The following is a 20,472-nucleotide window of genomic DNA, read 5'->3' as shown; positions in this document are numbered from 1 at the left end:
GCGGTACTGCCGGGGTGTGTGCGGTGATGATGATGGGGGGCGGTACTGCCGGGGTGTGTGCGGTGATGATGATGGGGGTCGGTAGTGTCGGGGTGTGTGCGGTGATGATGGGGCGGTACTGCCGGGGTGTGTGCGGGGATGATGAAGGGGCCGTAGTGCTGGGGAGTGTGCGGGGGTTCCTGAAAGAATGGCGATCTCCATTTTTTTTTTCCTAACCGCGCGTACAGTGGCGCGGTGCAGGCTGTCAGCCAATCACACACACACACACACAGCAAAGTGCATTTTTTGCACATAAGCAAGGGCGTCCTTGCCCTATAATAAGGACTTGTTAGTAGTTTCACTTTTGGACACCGTAGAAGGCGTTTACTCTGTGTATACGTGCTTCATACCAGAACTGGCTCATCTGGATCCATCCGTGCACCTCCTGATTTGTCCTGTGGCTTCTACACTGGTAAGCTGAACCTTTTTTGTGTTTTCTATGTGTCTGTATGTGTTTGGTTTGCCTGCCATTGTTTTCAATAGGGTTCAAAGGTAACATTCGTCGAACCGAACGGAACGCGAACACTAGGGGGGTGGCTCATCTCTAGTTATGATGTTATAACTCTATAACTCTGGAACGTTTCAGTGGATCCAGGTGATTCTGACAGTGGTAAATTTAGTATGATATATTTTGTGTTTATTAATGAAACAAATCTGAAATTTAGCTAAAATGTCACAATTGTCAAAATTTCAACTTTTGAACCTTTGAACTTTTGTGCCCATAAATCTGAGAGTTCTGTCACACGAGGATTAACAAGTGGTTCATTCTTGATATTCTTTTCACCAATCATAAATTTCTCTCTAGCGGCCATTCCTGTCTACTATAATGTTCTGCCTTTACTCATCTATCCCAAAGGCACAAGAAGCAAGGACATGTTGTGCATCCGCTTTGTTGTCCTAGAAAAGTGATGGCGAACCTATGGCACGCGTGCCACCAGGGGCACGCACAGCCCATTCTGCTGGCACGCGTGCTGTCGCCTGATCCTGCCACATTGCTCTGCTGGTGCAGTCGCGCCAGCAGAACAAAGCTGTGTTGGAGCGGAGGAGACATTTCTCCTCGCTCTGACACTCCTCCTGTCCCAGGCTGCAGGTGTGTTGCCTATGAGACGGAGGAGCGTCAGCGAGTGGCGCTGGCGTAATGACGTCTTCTGGACACGTGGGAACTGAGGACCCAGCGGCGCGCAGCGGGGGAGCGTGTGCAGGAAGGTGAGTTGTGTTTGCTTTTTTTTTTTCTATATAACTAGTGTGCGGCTGTGCCAAGGTGGGGGTCGGCGGGGCCTGGCGCCAGCATCAGCATGGGGGGTAGAACACACATGCCAGCATGGGGTGGGGGTGGGAGAACGCACATGCCAGCAAGGGGTGGGGGTACGCACACACCAGCATGGGATGCGGGAGAAACACATGCCAGCATGGGGGGGAACACACATGCCAGGATGGGGGGGGGGTGACATGCATGCCAGGATGGGGGGGTAAACATGCTTGCCAGCATGGGGGGGGACATGCATGCCAGGATGGGGAACAATGCATGTCAGGATGGGGAAACATGCATGCCAAGATGGAGGAAACATACATGCCAGGATGGAGGAAACATACAGTACATGCCAGGATGGAGGAAACATGCATGCCAGGATGGAGGAAACATACATGCCAAAATGGAGGAAACATACATGCCAGGATGGAGGAAACATACATGCCAGGATGGAGGAAACATGCATGCCAGGATGGTTGAAACATGCATGCCAGAATGGGGAAAGCATAGATGCCAGGATGGAGGAAACATACATGCCAGGATGGGGGAAACATACATGCCAGGATGGAGGAAACATACATGCCAGGATGGAGGAAACATACATGCCAGAATGGAGGAAACATACATGCCAGGATGGAGGAAACATGCATGCCAGAATGGGGAAAGCCTAGATGCCAGGATGGAGGAAACATACATGCCAGGATGGGGGAAACATGCATGCCAGGATGGAGGAAACATACATGCCAGGATGGAGGAAACATACATGCCAGGATGGAGGAAACATGCATGCCAGAATGGAGGAAACATACATGCCAGGATGGAGGAAACATACATGCCAGGATGGGGGAAACATACATGCCAGGATGGAGGAAACATGCATGCCAGAATGGGGAAAGCCTAGATGCCAGGATGGAGGAAACATACATGCCAGGATGGGGGAAACATGCATGCCAGGATGGAGGAAACATACATGCCAGGATGGAGGAAACATACATGCCAGGATGGAGGAAACATACATGCCAGAATGGAGGAAACATACATGCCAGGATGGAGGAAACATACATGCCAGGATGGAGGAAACATGCATGCCAGGATGGAGGAAACATACATGCCAGGATGGAGGAAACATGCATGCCAGGATGGAGGAAACATACATGCCAGGATGGAGGAAACATACATGCCAGGATGGAGGAAACATGCATGCCAGGATGGAGGAAACATGCATGCCAGAATGGGGAAAGCCTAGATGCCAGGATGGAGGAAACATACATGCCAGGATGGGGGAAACATGCATGCCAGGATGGAGGAAACATACATGCCAGGATGGAGGAAACATACATGCCAGGATGGAGGAAACATACATGCCAGAATGGAGGAAACATACATGCCAGGATGGAGGAAACATACATGCCAGGATGGAGGAAACATGCATGCCAGGATGGAGGAAACATACATGCCAGGATGGAGGAAACATGCATGCCAGGATGGAGGAAACATACATGCCAGGATGGAGGAAACATACATGCCAGGATGGAGGAAACATGCATGCCAGGATGGAGGAAACATGCATGCCAGGATGGAGGAAACATGCATGCCAGGATGGAGGAAACATGCATGCCAGGATGGAGGAAACATGCATGCCAGGATGGAGGAAACATACATGCCAGGATGGAGGAAACATGCATGCCAGGATGGGGAAACATGCATGCCAGGATGGGGAAAGCATAGATGCCAGGATGGAGGAAACATGCATGCCAGGATGGAGGAAACATGCATGCCAGGATGGAGGAAACATGCCTGCCAGAATGGAGGAAACATACATGTCAGGATCGAGGAAACATGCATGCCAGGATGGAGGAGACATGCATGCCAAGATGGAGGAAACATGCCACGATAGGGTACATTTACCAGGAAGGGGAACATTTACCAGGAAGGGGAACATTTACCAGGAAGGGGTACATGCTAGGAAGGGGGACATTTAGCTGGATGGGGGTACATTTACCTGGATGAGGGTAAATTAACCAGGATTGGGAACATTTACCAGGAATGGGGTACATGCCGGGATGGGGGAACATTTACAAGGATGGGCAAAATGTCAGGATGGGGTACATTTACCAGCATGGGGGAACGTGCCAGGATGGGGTACATTTACCAGGATGGGGTACATTTACCAGGATAGAGGACATTTACCAGGATGGAGTATATTTACCAGGATGGAGTACATTTACCAGGATGGAGGACATTTATCAGGATGGAGGACATTTACCAGGATGGAGGACATTTACCAGGATGGGGCCATGATGGGGACAAATATACCAGAATGTAGGAAATATATATCAGGGTGGGGGACATGTTTACCAGGAAGTGGCCCAGGAAGGAGGACAGAACTACACAATGAAAGGGGAGGGGAGCAACTCGTACGTCTTTATGGGATTTCAAGATGTTCAGACTTTGAAATGTAGATGTGGATTACAGGGTGACATCTGATTGCATTCCAGGCTAAAATCTCTGTCTAAAATGCTGCAATTTTTTCCAGAAAGATCAATCCAACTGCTGTGTCTGGAAAGGGCAGGGGCTCAGCTCCAATGTGTGGTAAGCATGAGCGTGATGTCCCCTGCTGAAGAGAAGAGAAGACTGCGAAGGAAAGGTTAAAATCAACTATTTACATAATAGGATTGGTTGGCACTTCGGAAAAAAAATTGGTTTTAGGGCTACAGTTTGGGCACTCGGCCTGTAAAAGGTTCGCCATGACTGTCCTAGAAGAATGGCTATGTTGCCACATAAAATCCAGCAATGATTATTAGAGTTAATAAGTTTCTTTTGATATTTTTACCGAGTGAGCAATAGGAATGAAGCTACTTAATTGCCATTATTGTGAAGCAACATACACTTTAGACTTCTCTGTGAACTGTCAATAAAAAGTGTGGATACTTCAGTGAGATAACCATCACATCCCGATGACTCATATTGTCCTTTGACGTTGATGTAGTATACAAGCTCATCGGCCATATGGAATATTTACAAGATCTTTCTGTTACGATACAAAATGTGGTGAACCAACAAATTATTTTCCTTTACCCTTAAGTGAAGAAACTTGGGTGATGACTTTGGCAGATCAAGATCTCGTATCAGATCATTCAGCTCAGCTTGAGTCTGGCACATTCTGGCACCAACCTCTCAGGCCATCAAATCTTCGTCATTGGTTGTTTTGGAAAAAATGAACTGACAGAATTCATCGTCGTTGGAAATTTCCAAATTGTTGTAGATTGGTACAGAAACTTCGTCGCAGTGAGCAACTGTGCTGAGTGGAGATTTAGGTACTGGATGGCAGCCTGTAATAGTTACCATGCAGAAGTAACAACCATCAACATGGTTTTGAGGCTCTCGCCGCACCATTGGGACTCCAAAGCTAAGACTTTTTCTCTGCCCTTAAGGCCCCGTCACACTAAGCAACATCGCTAGCAACATCGCTGCTAACGAACAACTTTTGTGATGTAGCAGCGATGTTGCTGTGTGTGACATCCAGCAACAACCTGGCCCCTGCTGTGAGGTCGTTGGTTGTTGCTGAATGTCCTGGGCCATTTTTTAGTTGTTGCTGTCCCGCTGTGAAGCACAGATCGCTGTGTGTGACAGCGAGACAGCAACAACTAAATGTGCAGGCAGCAGGAGCCGGCTTCTGCGGAGGCTGGTAACCACAGTAAACATCGGGTAACCAAGAAGCCCTGTCCTTGGTTACCCGATATTTACCTTCGTTACCAGCCTCCGCCGCTCTCACTGTCAGTGCCGGCTCCTGCTCTGTGCACATGTAGCTGCAGGACACATCGGGTTAATTAACCCGATGTGTGCTGTAACTATGAGAGCAGAGAGCCAGCGCTAAGCGGTGTGCGCTGCTCCCTGCTCTCTGCACGTGTAGCTGCGTGCGCTGGTAACCAAGGTAAATATCGGGTTGGTTATCCGATATTTACCTTAGTTACCAAGCGCAGCATCTTCCACGCGGCGTGTAGCGACGCTCCAGCGATCCCTGCCAGGTCAGGTTGCTGGTGGGATCGCTGGAGCGTCGCAGTGTGACATCTCACCAGCAACGTCCTAGCAACTTACCAGCGATCCCTATCGTTGTTGGGATCGCTGGTAAGTTGTTTAGTGTGACTGGACCTTTAGTCCACTGTCCCTGGCCTTCAACACATACTGAACACTTTATGTGGTGCCCAAGGTTTTTCTTGGTCATCCAGTTTAACCCTGAAATATGCATGATAAGCTCACAAAGCCTCATTCATTTTCCCTTTGGGTGTTGTAAAACAATTACAAATGTAACAGAATATATTAGGATCATTCTTGCACCGTTCGCAAACTGCTTGAGTGTTGGATAACATATTCAGCAAAAACCTTTTTAACAGAGTTAAATTTGCTGCGACTTGTAAGCCTCTTGAACAACTGGATGTCGTTGTCAGCTTTCACGATACTTCTATAGCCATATTATGTAATATTGTTGTTTTTTTTAATTTATCACTCTCATATATTACCATTTATTTTCCCTTGCAGCTATTGCTCGTACTGTCACTCAGTCAATCACAACCACATATACATCACCTGATCCATCATCTATAGGAACAGAACAGACGTACATACCTCCACCAGAGCCTGGCACTACAGCTGAGGACACTGAAGATGGCAGCATCTTATCTTCCAAATCACCAGAGATCAATATCTACACCATGGTCGACCCTGATGGAAGCCAGGCTACATCAACAACCGGTACATCAAAGAATATCAATGATACAACCACTGATAATAGTTTGATGTCAGATACAACTGAAGGAATAAATGCAACTATTGACACCAGCACTATTGTAGATACAACTGACAGACCAGATACAACAAACAATAGCAGTCCTACCATAGATACAACTAATTATATCGGTCCTACCATAGATTCAACTACTGATATCAGTCCTACCATAGATACAACTAATTATATCGGTCCTACCATAGATACAACTAATAATATCGGTCCTACCATAGATACAACAAATTATATCGGTCCTACCATAGATACTACTGATATCAGTTCTACCGTAGATACAACTAATTATATCGGTCCTACCATAGATACAACTAATTATATCGGTCCTACCATAGATACAACAAATTATATCGGTCCTACCATAGATACTACTGATATCAGTTCTACCATAGATACAACTAATTATATCGGTCCTACCATAGATACAACTAATTATGTCAGTCCTACCATAGATACAACTACTCATACCAGTCCTACCGTAGATACAACTACTGATATCAGTCCTACCCTAGATACAACTACTGATATCGGTCCTACCATAGATACAACTACTCGTATCAGTCCTACCATAGATACAACTAATTATTTCCATCCTACCATAGATACAACTACTCATATCAGTCCTACCCTAGATACAACTCCTGATATCAGTCCTACCATAGATACAACTCCTGATATCAGTCCTACCCTAGATACAACTAGTGATATCAGTTCTACCATAGACACAACCACTGATATCAGTCCTATTATAGAAACAATTAGCAATATCAGTCGTACAGCAGATACAACTACTGATATTAGTCCTACTGTGGGTACGACTACCATCAGTCCTACTATATATACAACTACTGATATCAGTCCAACTGTAGGAACTACTATTGCTATCAGTCTTACTGTAGACACAACTACGGATATCAGTCCTACTGTAGATACTACTATTGATATCAGTCTTACTGTAGACACAACTACGGATATCAGTTCTACTGTAGGTACAACTACTGATATCAGTCCTACTGTAGACACAACTACTGATATCAGTCCTACTGTAGATGCAACTACTGATATCGGTCCTACCCTAGACACAACTACTGATATCAGTCCTAATGTAGATACAACTATTGATAGCAGTCCTACTGTAGATACAACCACTGATATTACTCCTGCTATAGACACAACTACTGATATCAGTGCTACTGTAAACACAACTACTAATATCAGTCCTTCTGTAGATACAACTTCTGATATCCCTCCTACCACAGATACAATTACTGATATCAGTCCTACCACAGATACAACTACTGATATCAGTCCTACCATAGATACAACTACTAATATCAGTCCTACTGTAGACACAACTACTGATATCAGTCCTACTGTAGATACAACTACTGATATCAGTTCTATCATAGAAACAATTAGCAATATCAGTCATACAGCAGATATAACTACTGATATCAATCTTACCATATATACAACTACAGATATCAGTCCTACTATGGGTACTACTACTACTATCAGTCCTACTGTATATAGAACTACTGATATCAGTCCTATTGTAGGTACTATTACTGATATCGGTGCTACTGTAGATAAAACTACCAATATCAGGCCTACTGTAGATACAACAACTGATATCAGTCCTACTGTAGATACAACCATTGATATCAGTCCTACTGTAGATACAACTACTGATATCAGTCCTACTATAGATACAACTACCAATATCAGTCCTACCATAGATACAACAACTGATCTCAGTTCTACTGTAGATACAACTACTGATATAAGTCCTACTGTAGATACAACTACTGATATCATTCCTACTATAGCTACAACTACCAATATCAGTCCTACCATAGATACAACCACTGATATCAGTTCTACTGTAGATACAACTACTGATATAAGTCCTACTGTAGATACAACTACTGATATCAGTTCTACTCTAGATACAACTACTGTTATCAGTCATATCATAGAAACAATTAGCGATATCAGTCACACTGTAGATACAACTACTGATATCAGTCCTACCATAGATACAACTACTGATATCAGTCACACTGTAGATACAACTACTGATATCAATCTTACCATATATACAACTACTGTTATCAGTCCTACCATAGATAGAACTACTGATATCAGTCCTACCATAGGTAGAACTACTGATATCAGTCCTACCATAGATAGAACTACTGATATCAAAGCTACTATAGGTACAACTACCAATATCAGTCCTACCATAGATACAACCACTGATATAAGTCCTACTGTGGATACAACTACTGATATCAGTTCTACTCTAGATACAACTACTGTTGTCAGTCCTATCATAGAAACAATTAATGATATCAGTCACACTGTAGATACAACTACTGATATAGGTACAAATGAGGGATTAGGTACATCTCCCAATATAAATCCTACCATAGTTACAACTGAGGGATTAGACCCAGTGGTTACTTCTGGTGTTACTACGACTGGATCCACCATCGTTCAAACATACACCGCACACCCAGATAGGTCGTCACCGTCTACAAACATCCCAACCGCAACTGAACTGTCATCTGTTTCCATACCAGCAACCTCTACCATGCTGCCTAATGTAAGTAATTACATTTCTACATTTCCTACAGCAGAACTTTCTTTTTCACCTGAGACTGTGTCCTCTGGAAATGTAACCACAAGCTTTGATGTATCTACTGCTCCACCTAATAGCACAACAATTATGACCACAGTGACCAGCAACACTTCTCCAGCAATAAGTACCGAAGCCAATGTGGACTCCACAACAGTCACAGTATCTACACCTTCAAGTATCATCAGCCTAGGGACGAATGCTACAACCAATATTCCCAAATCATCTACCTCCATCTTACCTTCAACAGCTATTGTCCCCAGCATGGTAATGAGCGCAACTTCTGGGACCTATGCCACTTTACTAACAAGTACCTCACAAGGTTCAACAAGAAGGACTACTCTGCGCTCAACGATTTCATTGTCCTCAATTATTACGGAACATACAATTACCAACCCTGTGACCAATACCACAACCAGCACTAACATGAGTCCCACGTCTGTACCTAATACTACTTTACTAACAAGTACTCCAAATAGCACTACTCCACCACCAATCTCAAAGGCAGATACAACCATCAGCACTGTGACCAATACTTCCACCAGCGATGAAGTTACTACTACCACAACCCCTTTACAAAATGGAACAGTCGGTAAGTTATGTGTGATTTTAATAACTAATTTAGACTTAAGTTCGAGTGAAGACAGATAAGCACGGAGTGAAAAAAATTGTGAGAGTCTGATTTACAGCTTTCTACTAAGTGTTTTATCTCACACCAAAGCTAGATTCACATCAACTCTACTATACTTTATAATGTCCTCCATGTTGCAGCTGTCATTGAAGTGCGTTATCCTGTACCAGATCTGGATTCACATCTACTCTGCTCAGTATTGCTGCATAATTGTCCGCCATGATGCAGCTCTCTAAAGTGTTTTTCTCATTCCAGAGCTGGATTCACAGCTACAATGCTCAGTATTGCTGCATAATGTTTTCCATTTTGCAGCTTTCACAAAAGTATTTTATAAAACCAAGAGCTATATTCACAGCAGGGGCGTACATAGAAATCATGGGGTCCCAGAGCAGAATTTCTAATTGGGCCCCAGAAAACATGTTACTGTAAGGGGTGGACGGACCCCTTACAAGGAGGCACAGTTTTCCCCCCTGAAGATACCCCCGCTGGGGTAGACAAAGCCGTTAATGTTTATGTTTTACTCTATTTCTACTGTATAGATGGGTTTCCCCTAGTGGCCGGGTGGGACGGCTGTCCCCATAGAAACAGTGCAGGAGAAAGGAGGAGCCGGCAGCAGAAGGGGGAGGGAGAGAAAGGGTTGGAGAGAAAAAGTGTGAGTTTTGAGGGAGTTGAGTCCGGGACGGGGGAGAAGGAGCAACGGGGGCAGAGTGTGGGAGCTAAGTTGACAGCTAGCGAAGAAAAGAAAGACAAAGTGTCCTCTAGGGTGAAACAGAGTTGGGTGGGTCAAGTCTGCGGTAGCCGTAGTGGGAGCCCAGGTGAAGTAGAGTAGCCGGGCACATCCCCACTCTCAGAGGAGACGACAAGAAAAGCTTTCCCCGGCAGGAGGTGTGACTGCGTATTACAAGATCCGTGCATTGAGCCTGTTGTGAAACTCTGTGCAATAAACATGTTGTTTGGTTCAACTGATCTCCGCCTGCAAAGTCTTCCTGCGTCTGACAGAGTGCTCTCTTCCACCACACTCTGCCCCACAGAACAATCCCCTGTCCCAATAGTGACGGCGGGGCCGGGGGTTTAGTGACGGCGGGGCCGGGGGTTAGCCTGCCAAGCAAAGGGGCCACGACTACAATCCCCGAGGCACCCCCGGCACCCCGTTACATTACCACCACATAATGACCAAATACAACTACATACAAGGGAGAAATACTGTAACTCCATGGCCAGACTACATAATGACCAAATAATACCACAAACAAGAGGTAAATACCACTATACTATGACCAAACCACATATTATGACGACATAGTGAACAAATACAACCACATACAAGGGTCAAATACCAACACCCCATGACCAGACCACATAGTGACTGAATAATACTAAAATAATGATCATAAATAAAAATCACATTACTAATAACACTAATATTACCATCAGTGCCATTATACACAAGAGCTCTGTATATAGTGTCAGTGTACAAGTAATACAGTGATCACTGGTGACATTATACATAGGAATTCTGTATATAGTGTACAGGTAACACAGTGATCACCATTGACATTATAAACAGGAGCTCTGTATATAAAGTATAGTGTGTGTGTGTGTGTGTGTGTGTGTGTGTGTGTATGTGATGGTGGAATATTGTGGATTGTGTACCATTTTGTATGGGTTAATGTTTGGGCATGGTTCACTGTCCATTCTGTATTCCTTATGTGTACATTGTCTCATTTGCAGAGGGAGAGGGGTAATCCAGCTCACCGTACTGCCTTGCTGGTGTGTTCCAGATCCTGCGCACGGATTTGACTTGGCAGTCAATCAATAATAGAAAAGGAAAAGAGTTCCAGCGCCAGGAATGAGAAAATTAAAAATCCATTTTATTGTGCCAATGCATATTAAAATTCCAGCAGGTACAGCATATCAGTCGGATGGCAGCAGAACAACGCTTTTCGACGCCTCAGGTCTTAATCATGTTCTGTGTTCTGAGAACATGATTAAGACCTGAGGCGTCGAAACGCGTTGTTCTGCTGCCATCCGACTGATATGCTGTACCTGCTGGAATTTTAATATGCATTGGCACAATAAAATGGATTTTTAATTTTCTCATTCCTGGCGCTGGAACTCTTTTCCTTTTCTATTATTGTCTCATTTGCAGGTTTAATTCCTCCCCTGCCAGCCTTTTGTTCCTAAGTCGGGGGAGGGGGCGTGAGATCCACCCAAACTCTCTGCTTACCTCAAGAATTAGGCTGTGTGCACACGATGCGTTTTTTACCGCGGAAACGCTGCGTTTTGAACCGCAGCGTTTCAGTGGCAAATTGCATGCGTTCAGCTTTCCCAGCAAAGTGTATGGGAAAGCTGAAAAATCAGTGCACATGCTGCGTTTCTTTCCGCAGCGTTTTGGATGCCAAAAATCGGTGCGGAAAGAAAAGCAGCATGTCACTTCTTTTGTGCGTTGTGGCTGCGTTCTCTCCCCCATTGAAATCAATGATGTGGGGTCAGAACGCAGCTACACCGCATGGACCTGCTTTTTTGTTGCGGTCCGCGGCCTTTGTCGGCACGCCAGAACGCAGGCATTTACCTGGAAGTGAGGTCAAGAGGTTTCCTGTTGACCTCACTTCCTGGCAAAGCCCCCGGTGTCGCCAAAGTGCCCGCCCTGACCCCCGACCCCCCTCCCGAAAATCCAACATGGCCGCGCGCACAGTAGCGCACCGGCCGCCCTGCTCCTATGATTTCTGTCGCATGTGCAATAACACATGCGACAGAAAACTGTTCCCCAGGCCCTGCCCGTTCACCCCCTATTCCCCCCGGTGTCATACATACCTGTCCGGTCGCAGCGCTGATCCCCCGCGGCTCCCTCCTCCTTCACAGCAGACGCCGGCCGGTCACATGAGCAGAGCAGCTGACAGCCAGCACTGTGTTCAGAGAGCTGTGCTGGCTGCTCGCAGTCTGCAGCTGTGACCCGGGGAGAGTGGGTGCAGATTTTTGGCACCCACTCTCCTCAAATGGAGGGTCTGCCCTCCTAGAAAATGGGGGATACGTTTCCTGAACGTGCCCCCATATTCTAGAAGGTCCAGAGGCGACGTGGGACATCCATATGGATTTCTGCGGACCCATTTTTTTTGATTAAATTGGAGAACAAGAGAATGATTTGGGGAGTGTTTTTTCTAATAAAACATTTTTTGTTGTCTTTTTTTGCTTTTGTTTACTGTCAATTAGTTATGTCGGGTGTCTGATAGACGCCGTGACATCACTAATTGCTGGGCTTGATGCCAGGTGACATTACACATCTGGTAACAACCCCATTTATTACCCCGTTAGCCAACGCACCAGGGCGCGGGATGAGTTGGGGCGAAGCGCCAGGATTGGCGCATCTAATGGATGCGCCACTTCTGGGGCGGCTGTGGCCTGCTATTTTTAGGCTGGGAAGAGTCCAATAACCATGGCTCTTCCCACCCTGAGAATACCAGACCCCAGCTGTCAGCTTCACCTTGGCTGGTGATCTAATTTGGGGGGACCCCACGTTATTTTTTTTTTTATTCTTTATTTATAAATAAAAAAAAAAACATGGGGAGCCCTCCAAATTGATCACCAGCCAAGATGAAGCTGCCAGCTGTGGTTTGCAGGCTACAGCTGTCTGCTTTACCCTGACTGGCTATCAAAAATAGGGGGGACCCCACGCCATTTTTTTCATTTTTTTATTTTTTTTTTTTTATTGGATAAATACTAAGCTAGGCACCCTTTAGTGCCACATGAAAGGTACTAAAGGTGCCAGCTTAGAATATGCAGGCGGGGGTGGGACGTTATATATATTTGACATCCCTTCATCCATTGACGCTTTTTAGGCTGTGTGCCCACAATCAGGGTTTGCAGCGTTATGGGCGCTGAGTGTTTTCCCTGCGTCCATAACGCTGCGTTGTGCAGTAGAAGCACAGTGGAAGGATTTTTGGAGATCCCATGCCCACTGTGCTTCTTTTCTCCGCAGCATAAACTGACCGGTAGCGTGGCTTCCCGAGCCTCAGCATGTCAATTTATGCTGCGGAGACGAGAGTGTTCTCTGCAGGTAGCATAGAGCTCCACAGCAGCCTGAACCCAAATCGTGGGCATGGGCAGCTGCAGGAAGGCTGACACTGTACTAGACGCCGTGTCGCTGGATCATGGCCACATAGCCTTAGGCCCCTTTCACACGTCAGTGATTCTGGTACGTTTGTCCTTTTTTTTAAACGTACCAGGATCACTGACATACGCAGACCCATTATAATGAATGGGTCTGCTCACACGTCAGTGATTTTTCACTGCACGTGTCTCCATGCGGCGTACCCGCGTGTGCGTGATTGCCGCACGGAGACATGTCCATTTTTTTCTGGCATCACTGATGTCCCACGGACCACGCAGTGGTGTGATCCGTGAAACACGTGCCAGAAAAAAACGTGCTTTTAAAATAAAAAACATTTTAACTCACCCGGCGTCCAGCGATGTCCTCTGCAGCCCGTGCAGCCTGCTGCTTCTGAGCCGGCTCATTATTGTCACGCATATTCATGATGCACGACACAGCCGACCCGGAAGCAGCTGCTGCGGGGGTCAGCGCCGGCCGGATGCTGCACCGCGGGAGCGATCAGCACCATGGAGAGCGGGAGCGGGTGCAGGTGAGTTAATCTCTAAGTGCAATCACGGGCCACGGAGAACGGAGCCCGGATTGCACTTAGACAACCCACGTGTGCCGTGATTCACGGCACACGGAGGGACATGTGCGTGTTTTACACGCCAGTGAAAAACGTCAGTGTTTTTCACTGACGTGTGAAGCGGGCCTAAAAGTGAGAATATTGTTGCTACAGCAACATTTTGGGTGAAGTAGCTGTGGATTCAAAATGCTTAATATACTCCTGAATAAAATCCTTGATGGGTGCAGATTCCAAAATGGGGTCACTTGTGGGGGTTTTCTGACGTATAGGTACCTAAGGGGCTTGGTGCGCGAAGTTTATTTCAACTTTTCCAAAATTCAAATGGTGCTCCTTCCATTCCAAGCCCTCCCATTTATCCAAACAGAATGTGGAGAAGGAAATGACATCACAGGTTTTTTTTTCCAAAGGTCTGTGTTCAACCAACTTTATTATCACTGACAAGTCTTAAAAAACGCACCTAAAAAAACGCATGAAAAACGCATGAAAAACGCATGAAAAACGCATGCGTTTTCGATGCGTTGTTTCTCAAAAAGCATTGTTTACAATTCTCCCCTCTGCCAGAGGGTGCGTTTTTTTCCGCGCGGAAAAAAAAGCAACGTGTGCACATACCCTTAGGCAGTCTGTTTGAGAACTTGAAGGAAGAAGGATTGATCCTCTGGGAGAAGCTATGACTTCTCATAGAGATGGGGATATTTATGCCACTACTGGTCAATTTTACCCTCTGTTTTGTGGATTATGTTATGGACCATTTGATTTGCTTGGAATAAATGCCCTTTGGATTGTATAGCCATCTCTCGCTCTGTTGATCGTGTGATATGGGAGAAGAACCCCATGACAGTGTACATGTAATACACTGACTTACCAGTGAAAACATACACAGGAGCTCTGTATATAGTGTATCTGTATAGTGTACAGGTAATACAGTGATCACCAGTGACATTATACACAGACACTCTGTATATAGTGTCAGTGTAATAGTAATACAATGATCACCGGTGACATTATAGACATGAATTCTGTATATAGTGCATGTGTATAGTGTACAGGTGATACAGTGATCACCAGTGACATTATACAGAGGAACTCTGTATATATTGTGTGTGTACATGAAATACACTGACTTACCAGTTATATCTTTAGCTGAGGTTATTCATCTTTGTTTTCCTCTTCATCCGGCATTGACCGATATTACTTCTTCCTGACATGACTCTACAGAAAATAACAGTCACCTATAGCTAATCACTCTCAGAGAACATTACACACCAATTTCTAAACTACGTCAGACTTTTGTTTCCCCCCATAGACAATAGTATCCTCAAAATTAAATTATATTATGGCAGTAATAATGTCCACTAATTTGCCCCTACAGTAATTATCTCCACTACACTGTGTGCAGAATTATTAGGCAAATGAGTATTTTGATCATGATACTTTTTATACATGTTGTCCTACTCCAAGCTGTATAGGATGAGAGCCAACTACCAATGAAGTAAATCCGGTGATGTGCCTCTGTAATGAGGAGGAGTGCGGTGTAATGACACAACACCCTATATAAGGTGTGCTTAATTATTAGGCAACTTCCCTTTCCTTTGGCAAAATGGGTCAGAAGAGAGATTTGACGAGCTCTGAAAAGTCCAAAATTGTGAGCTGTCTTGCAGAGGGATACAGCAGTCTTGAAATTGCCAAACTTTTGAAGCGTGATCACCGAACAATCAAGCGTTTCATGGCAAATAGCCAACAGGGTCGCAAGAAGCGTGTTGGGCAAAAAAGGCGCAAAATAACTGCCCATGAATTGAGGAAAATCAAGCTGCCAAGATGCCATTTGCCACCAGTTTGGCCATATTTCAGAGGTGCAACATTACTGGAGTATTAAAAAGCACAAGGTATGCCATACTCAGGGACATGACAAAACAATCACTTATCTTGGGAGACGAGCCAGAGAAAACACTGCCGGCAGCCAACGAGGGCGCTCAACACAGTGAAATCCTAGGTGCATTGCCCCCTGGGAGATATGCAAATCAAAAAAGTCCGTGGAGCCTCCGTTAGGAGTCTCGACACAGAAACTAGCTAGATATCCCTCCGGGAAGGACCTAGCCAAGGAGTGGCTCTTTTTAGGAAACCACCGTAACCGCTATATTAAGTGGCTCTTTTAGTCAATATCCAACTCTTTGACAAGTTTAAAGATATGACAAGGGAAATACCAAGGCCAGGTATCCATCCACAGACAGCTGTTTCGGGGTATTGCCCCTCATCCTAAAAAGAGCCACTCCTTGGCTAGGTCCTTCCTGAAGGGATATCTGGCTAGTTTCTGTGTCGAGACTCCTAACAGAGGCTCTAAGGACTTTTTTGATTTGCATATTTCCCAGGGGGCAATGCACCTAGGATTTTACTGTGTTGCGCGCCCTCGTTGGCTGCTGGCAGTGTTTTCTCTGGCTGGTCTCCCCGAGATCAGTGATTGTTTTGTCTTGTTGGTCTACTAGGCATTGCTCCTGTGAAGCCCCACAAGTGCAGTGTCGGTGCATTACCTTTAGGGACTCCACTCAGCTGGATCTTGTCACAGGTAGGAAACCTTCTTCTAGGATTGTCGTGACGCCACTCTCAGAATTGCGGTCAGTGGGGACCGCCACTGCAGATTAAGGGATGCCTGGGGCTGATGGTGGGTGCAGTCAGTTGTAATAGCCTCCTGAGAGTGAGGCAAGCCCCAGGGCCCTGTGTAGGTGTGTAGAACCACAAGGCGCAGAATAACTCCACACAAGCAGAATGTCTTTCAGGGGTTTTACTCACTGTTGATGGCAGGGTGAGTAACCCGGGCGGAGCTGGGATGAACCAGGCTGGAACCAGGTATCCTTCAGGCTGACTGATGAGGGTGGCTACCGACTCGCCTTCCTTAGCCCTTCTGTGGTTTGTGGTAACCCCGACTTTTAGTCCCTATGGGGGTCACCCAGGGAAGTAGCTGCTCCCCTCGTTTGTTTGCCGTTTGCTTGTCGCCTGGACCAGATCACTCCAGCTGCTTGCCTCCTGTGAACTATGGGCCCTAACTGTGGCTACGTGGCTGCGGCCTTTGGGGTGTTGTGGCGTGGGCTTTGAGGGCCCCACACCGGCAGGTTTAGCAAGGAAAGGTGGATCTATCCCCGCACCGGGATCTGCCGCCCGTTTGGGCCTGGTACTCCCTGACAGTCTCCGTACTTTCCACTACGCTGCTCTCTCTAGCTGTGTGTGGGGTTCGGGCAGCACTACCAGGTGACCGTTCTCCCCCGTCGGTAGTCACTGCGCGGACGCTGTTAGACTGCAACAGCTCCAGGGTCTGCTCCTGCTCTTCCTGAGCTGCACACTAAACTGGCTCACTCGTGGGACCTGCACTGCTGCTCCTGTCTGAGCTCCACTTCCATGCTCCTCACTCCTCCACACTCTGCTTCAGACTGTTTACTCCTCCTTCTCTTTTCCCCTTGTGCCTGCCTACGCCACCTAGCAACCAGGCTCTCTACCACACCCCTTGAGTGGAGATGGAGGCTTCGCACCGGCTTCGCCCCCTCCTGGGATCCCCAGGGGTCCTCCCAAAGGTACATGTGTGAGACCTGATCACTATGCGCCTGTGTAGTCACACCTCGGTCAGCCTTCTGGATTACCTGTTTGTACTGTCCCCAGCATGGGTGCAGTACTCAGTGGTGCCTGACCAGGTCAGGGGCGCCACATTCCCCCTTAGTTATCACCAGCACGTCCTCGGGCTGCAAGACAACATTTTAAAATGCATAAAACATTAAAACATGGTAAAACATTTTAAAACCACCAGGTACCATACATCACCACCCTCCACCCACAAGTCCGTTAACCCACCCTAAACCCTCTCACGTTGGCCGCGCCTTCAGCCACTTCTGGCAGGATGTAGAGGCGGCTTTCATGGGCTGGTGGTCTCAGGGTATACCTGGCCTGGTGAAGCCGCGCCTTCAGCCACTTCTGGCAGGATCCAAAGGCGGCCTTCACGGTTGGTGCTGACCAGGTACCCTCTTTGTGGTGGAGAGCCAGGCCCCATAAACAGGCGTGCTCCCTGGTTGCAGGCGAGCCAAGGCCCCATAAACGGACGTGCTCCCTGGTTGCAGGCGAGCCAAGGCCCCATAAACGGACGTGCTCCCTGGTTGCAGGTGAGCCAAGCCCCTAAACAGGCTGGCTCTGGTGGTGGTACCTCTGGGGTAACCATTTACACTGCGAGAGTTTGTGGCTATAGCCAGTTCATAGCCTTAAGGTTTATGGGTTTCTCACATTAGTTCATGTGGGCACATGCTTAAACTTATAAACGTTGCAAACTGGTCAAAACAACTGTAACTTGCTGTACTTCTTACTTTTCTTTACGCAGATTCCTCCTCACCAGGGCTTGGGCCTGTAGGGCTGCGGCACCTGTTGCTTTCTCCATCTCTGTCTTTTCTTTCTTCTTCTGTATCTGTTTCTTTTTCTGTATCTGTTTCTTTTTCTGTTGAGACAGCAGGTTCACTGTAGGGATTTCTGGAACATGGTGTAACATCCAATGCATACCATCCCCTTTCTCCTTGGTGCATGGTGAATTCCACTGAATCTCCTGTTCTTAGGTTCCTTCCTGGATGTCCTCTGGGCAAATGGGCTCTTACGTCTCTTCTATTAACAAAGATGCCTTCCTTCATACCAGGAGCAACTATGAAACCATATCCACTCTTCAAGCTGAAATCTTCCACAACTCCACGACAAAGTGGGCCTCTGACCTGGGATTTGGCCCTTCTCAAGAACCGTTTCTCTTCCAAGTCTCTGGCCATGACTTCTTTCTGCTCTGGAGACTGCGGTGCAGGGGAAACCCTTGTTCTGCTACGGCGCCGTGTCCTACGGGCTGGGTTCTGCTGGGTTGCGGCTTCACTGTTTGCAGGCTCCCAGGAAAGGTACCTGGACAGATCTTCTTCAGCAGAGGGTGTCGGGCTTTCTTCATCCCAGCGGGAATACGGCAGCATCTCTGGTGCAGGGCATGGATCCACTGCTGATGGCTCTGGGCATGGATCCCCTGCTGATGGCTCCGGGGTCAGCTCCTCAGCTTCCCGGCCTCCTCTCCCCCTTAGTTCTTCTGAGCACTCCTGTTGTGGCAGCGCCGGGGATGGGTGTTCATCAGCAGGCCCGGGCGAGGGACTCTTTGGCGTGGTTGCTGCAGGAGTCGCCTTGGGGGTGTGCGGAGGGAGCAGATACCGATCCACCATCTCCTGTGGGAACTGGGCCTCTAGATCAGCCTTCAGCTTCCAGTATGCGGGGTCCTCTCCTATCAGGGACTTCCTAGCAGGGACTTCCTTAGACTGGGGAGCGGTGTCTGCTCTGGCCTTGCAGGCCGGGGTAAACAGAGGTACATTCTTGTCTTGGCGGGCCGCGCCCTGCATGGCGGCGGCCTGGTCTTGGCGGGCCGCGCCCTGCATGGCGGCGGCCTGGTCTTGGCGGGCCGCGCCTGACATGGCGGCGGCCTGGTCTTGGCGGGCCGCGCCCTGCATGGCGGCGGCCTGGATCAGCGTTGCAGTTGCAATCAGGGTCGCAGCTGGAGTCTTAGCGGGCGTCGCTACTGTGGCCGGTTCTTGGCGGGCCGGGCAGGGCATCGCTGCGGCGGCCTGAATTGGCGTCGCAGCTGCGATGGGATCTGTGCAGGCTGGGCTGGGCGTTGCTGCAGCGATCTGGGCTTGGCGGGCCGCACCTGGCGTGGCTGCGGCCTGGTTCAGCACCTCGCCTGCGGCGTGGATGAGCGTCGCTGCTGCGGTGGGGTCTTGGCGGGCCGGGCCTAGCAAGGCGGCGGCCTGGGTCAGCGTCACACCCGCGGCATGGATGAGGGTCGCGGTGGCAGCCGGATCTTTGCGGGCCGGGCAAGGCATCGCTGTGGCGGCCTGAGCTTGGCGGGCCGGGCAGGGCATCGCTGCTGCGGCCTGGTCCAGCGTCGCCGCGCCGGGCGCCTCTTCAGGGACCGCGGGCGTGGCAGCAGGGGTCGGGGCACTCGCGCTCGCAGGGGCAACACTGGACTCACCCATCGGTGGCACCATCGGGGTCTGAGTCGTCGCCGCTCGGTCTGGCACTCGTCGTGCGGTTCCCCTCTCATAGGCCTGAACCGCTGCAGCCATCTCCAGAAGCTCCGTGCGTTCCTCTCTGATCTGCTCTACGACCCGGGTCTCCAGTCGGTCGCAGAACTGGGCAAGCTCCCGATACCACCAGGCAGCGGAGCCTGGTTCTGGGTTTCTGCGTTCAGACGCCATTTCCTCTGCGCCTTCTTCTGCACGATTTCCCAGCAGTGGACTCGTCGCTGCCTCCAGTTGCAGGCTCTTCAATTTCTGCTCTGCCTCTTCCAGCAGCAGGCTTCTGGCTCCCTTTCTGTCCCGACGTCTCTGAACGCCTCCGCTCTCTTCACTTGCGAGGTCAGGACTCTGCAGGGGATCTCTGGGTAGCCACACCTCT

At 48.0% G+C, this 20,472-nt stretch overlaps 1 protein-coding gene across 2 annotated transcripts in view; it reads left to right on the top strand.

The window, feature by feature from the left end:
- LOC142316896 (uncharacterized) overlaps positions 1-20,472 on the top strand; it is a 105,032-nt gene that overhangs the window by 43,837 nt on the left and 40,723 nt on the right. The window contains exons 2-3 of one of the 2 annotated variants that reach the window (XM_075352657.1): positions 5,828-6,040; positions 8,729-9,322. In XM_075352657.1, the coding sequence (XP_075208772.1) occupies positions 5,828-6,040; positions 8,729-9,322 (807 nt within the window). Of the gene's footprint in view, positions 1-5,827; positions 9,323-20,472 lie in introns of both variants that reach the window. The other variant, XM_075352656.1, reaches the window with a different exon arrangement.

The sequence above is a fragment of the Anomaloglossus baeobatrachus genome, chromosome 6 (assembly GCF_048569485.1).
Source record: "Anomaloglossus baeobatrachus isolate aAnoBae1 chromosome 6, aAnoBae1.hap1, whole genome shotgun sequence".
Taxonomy (NCBI): Eukaryota; Metazoa; Chordata; class Amphibia; order Anura; family Aromobatidae; genus Anomaloglossus; species Anomaloglossus baeobatrachus.
Note: the sequence above shows the minus strand (reverse complement) of the source record. Positions and strands in the feature narration are given on the sequence as shown.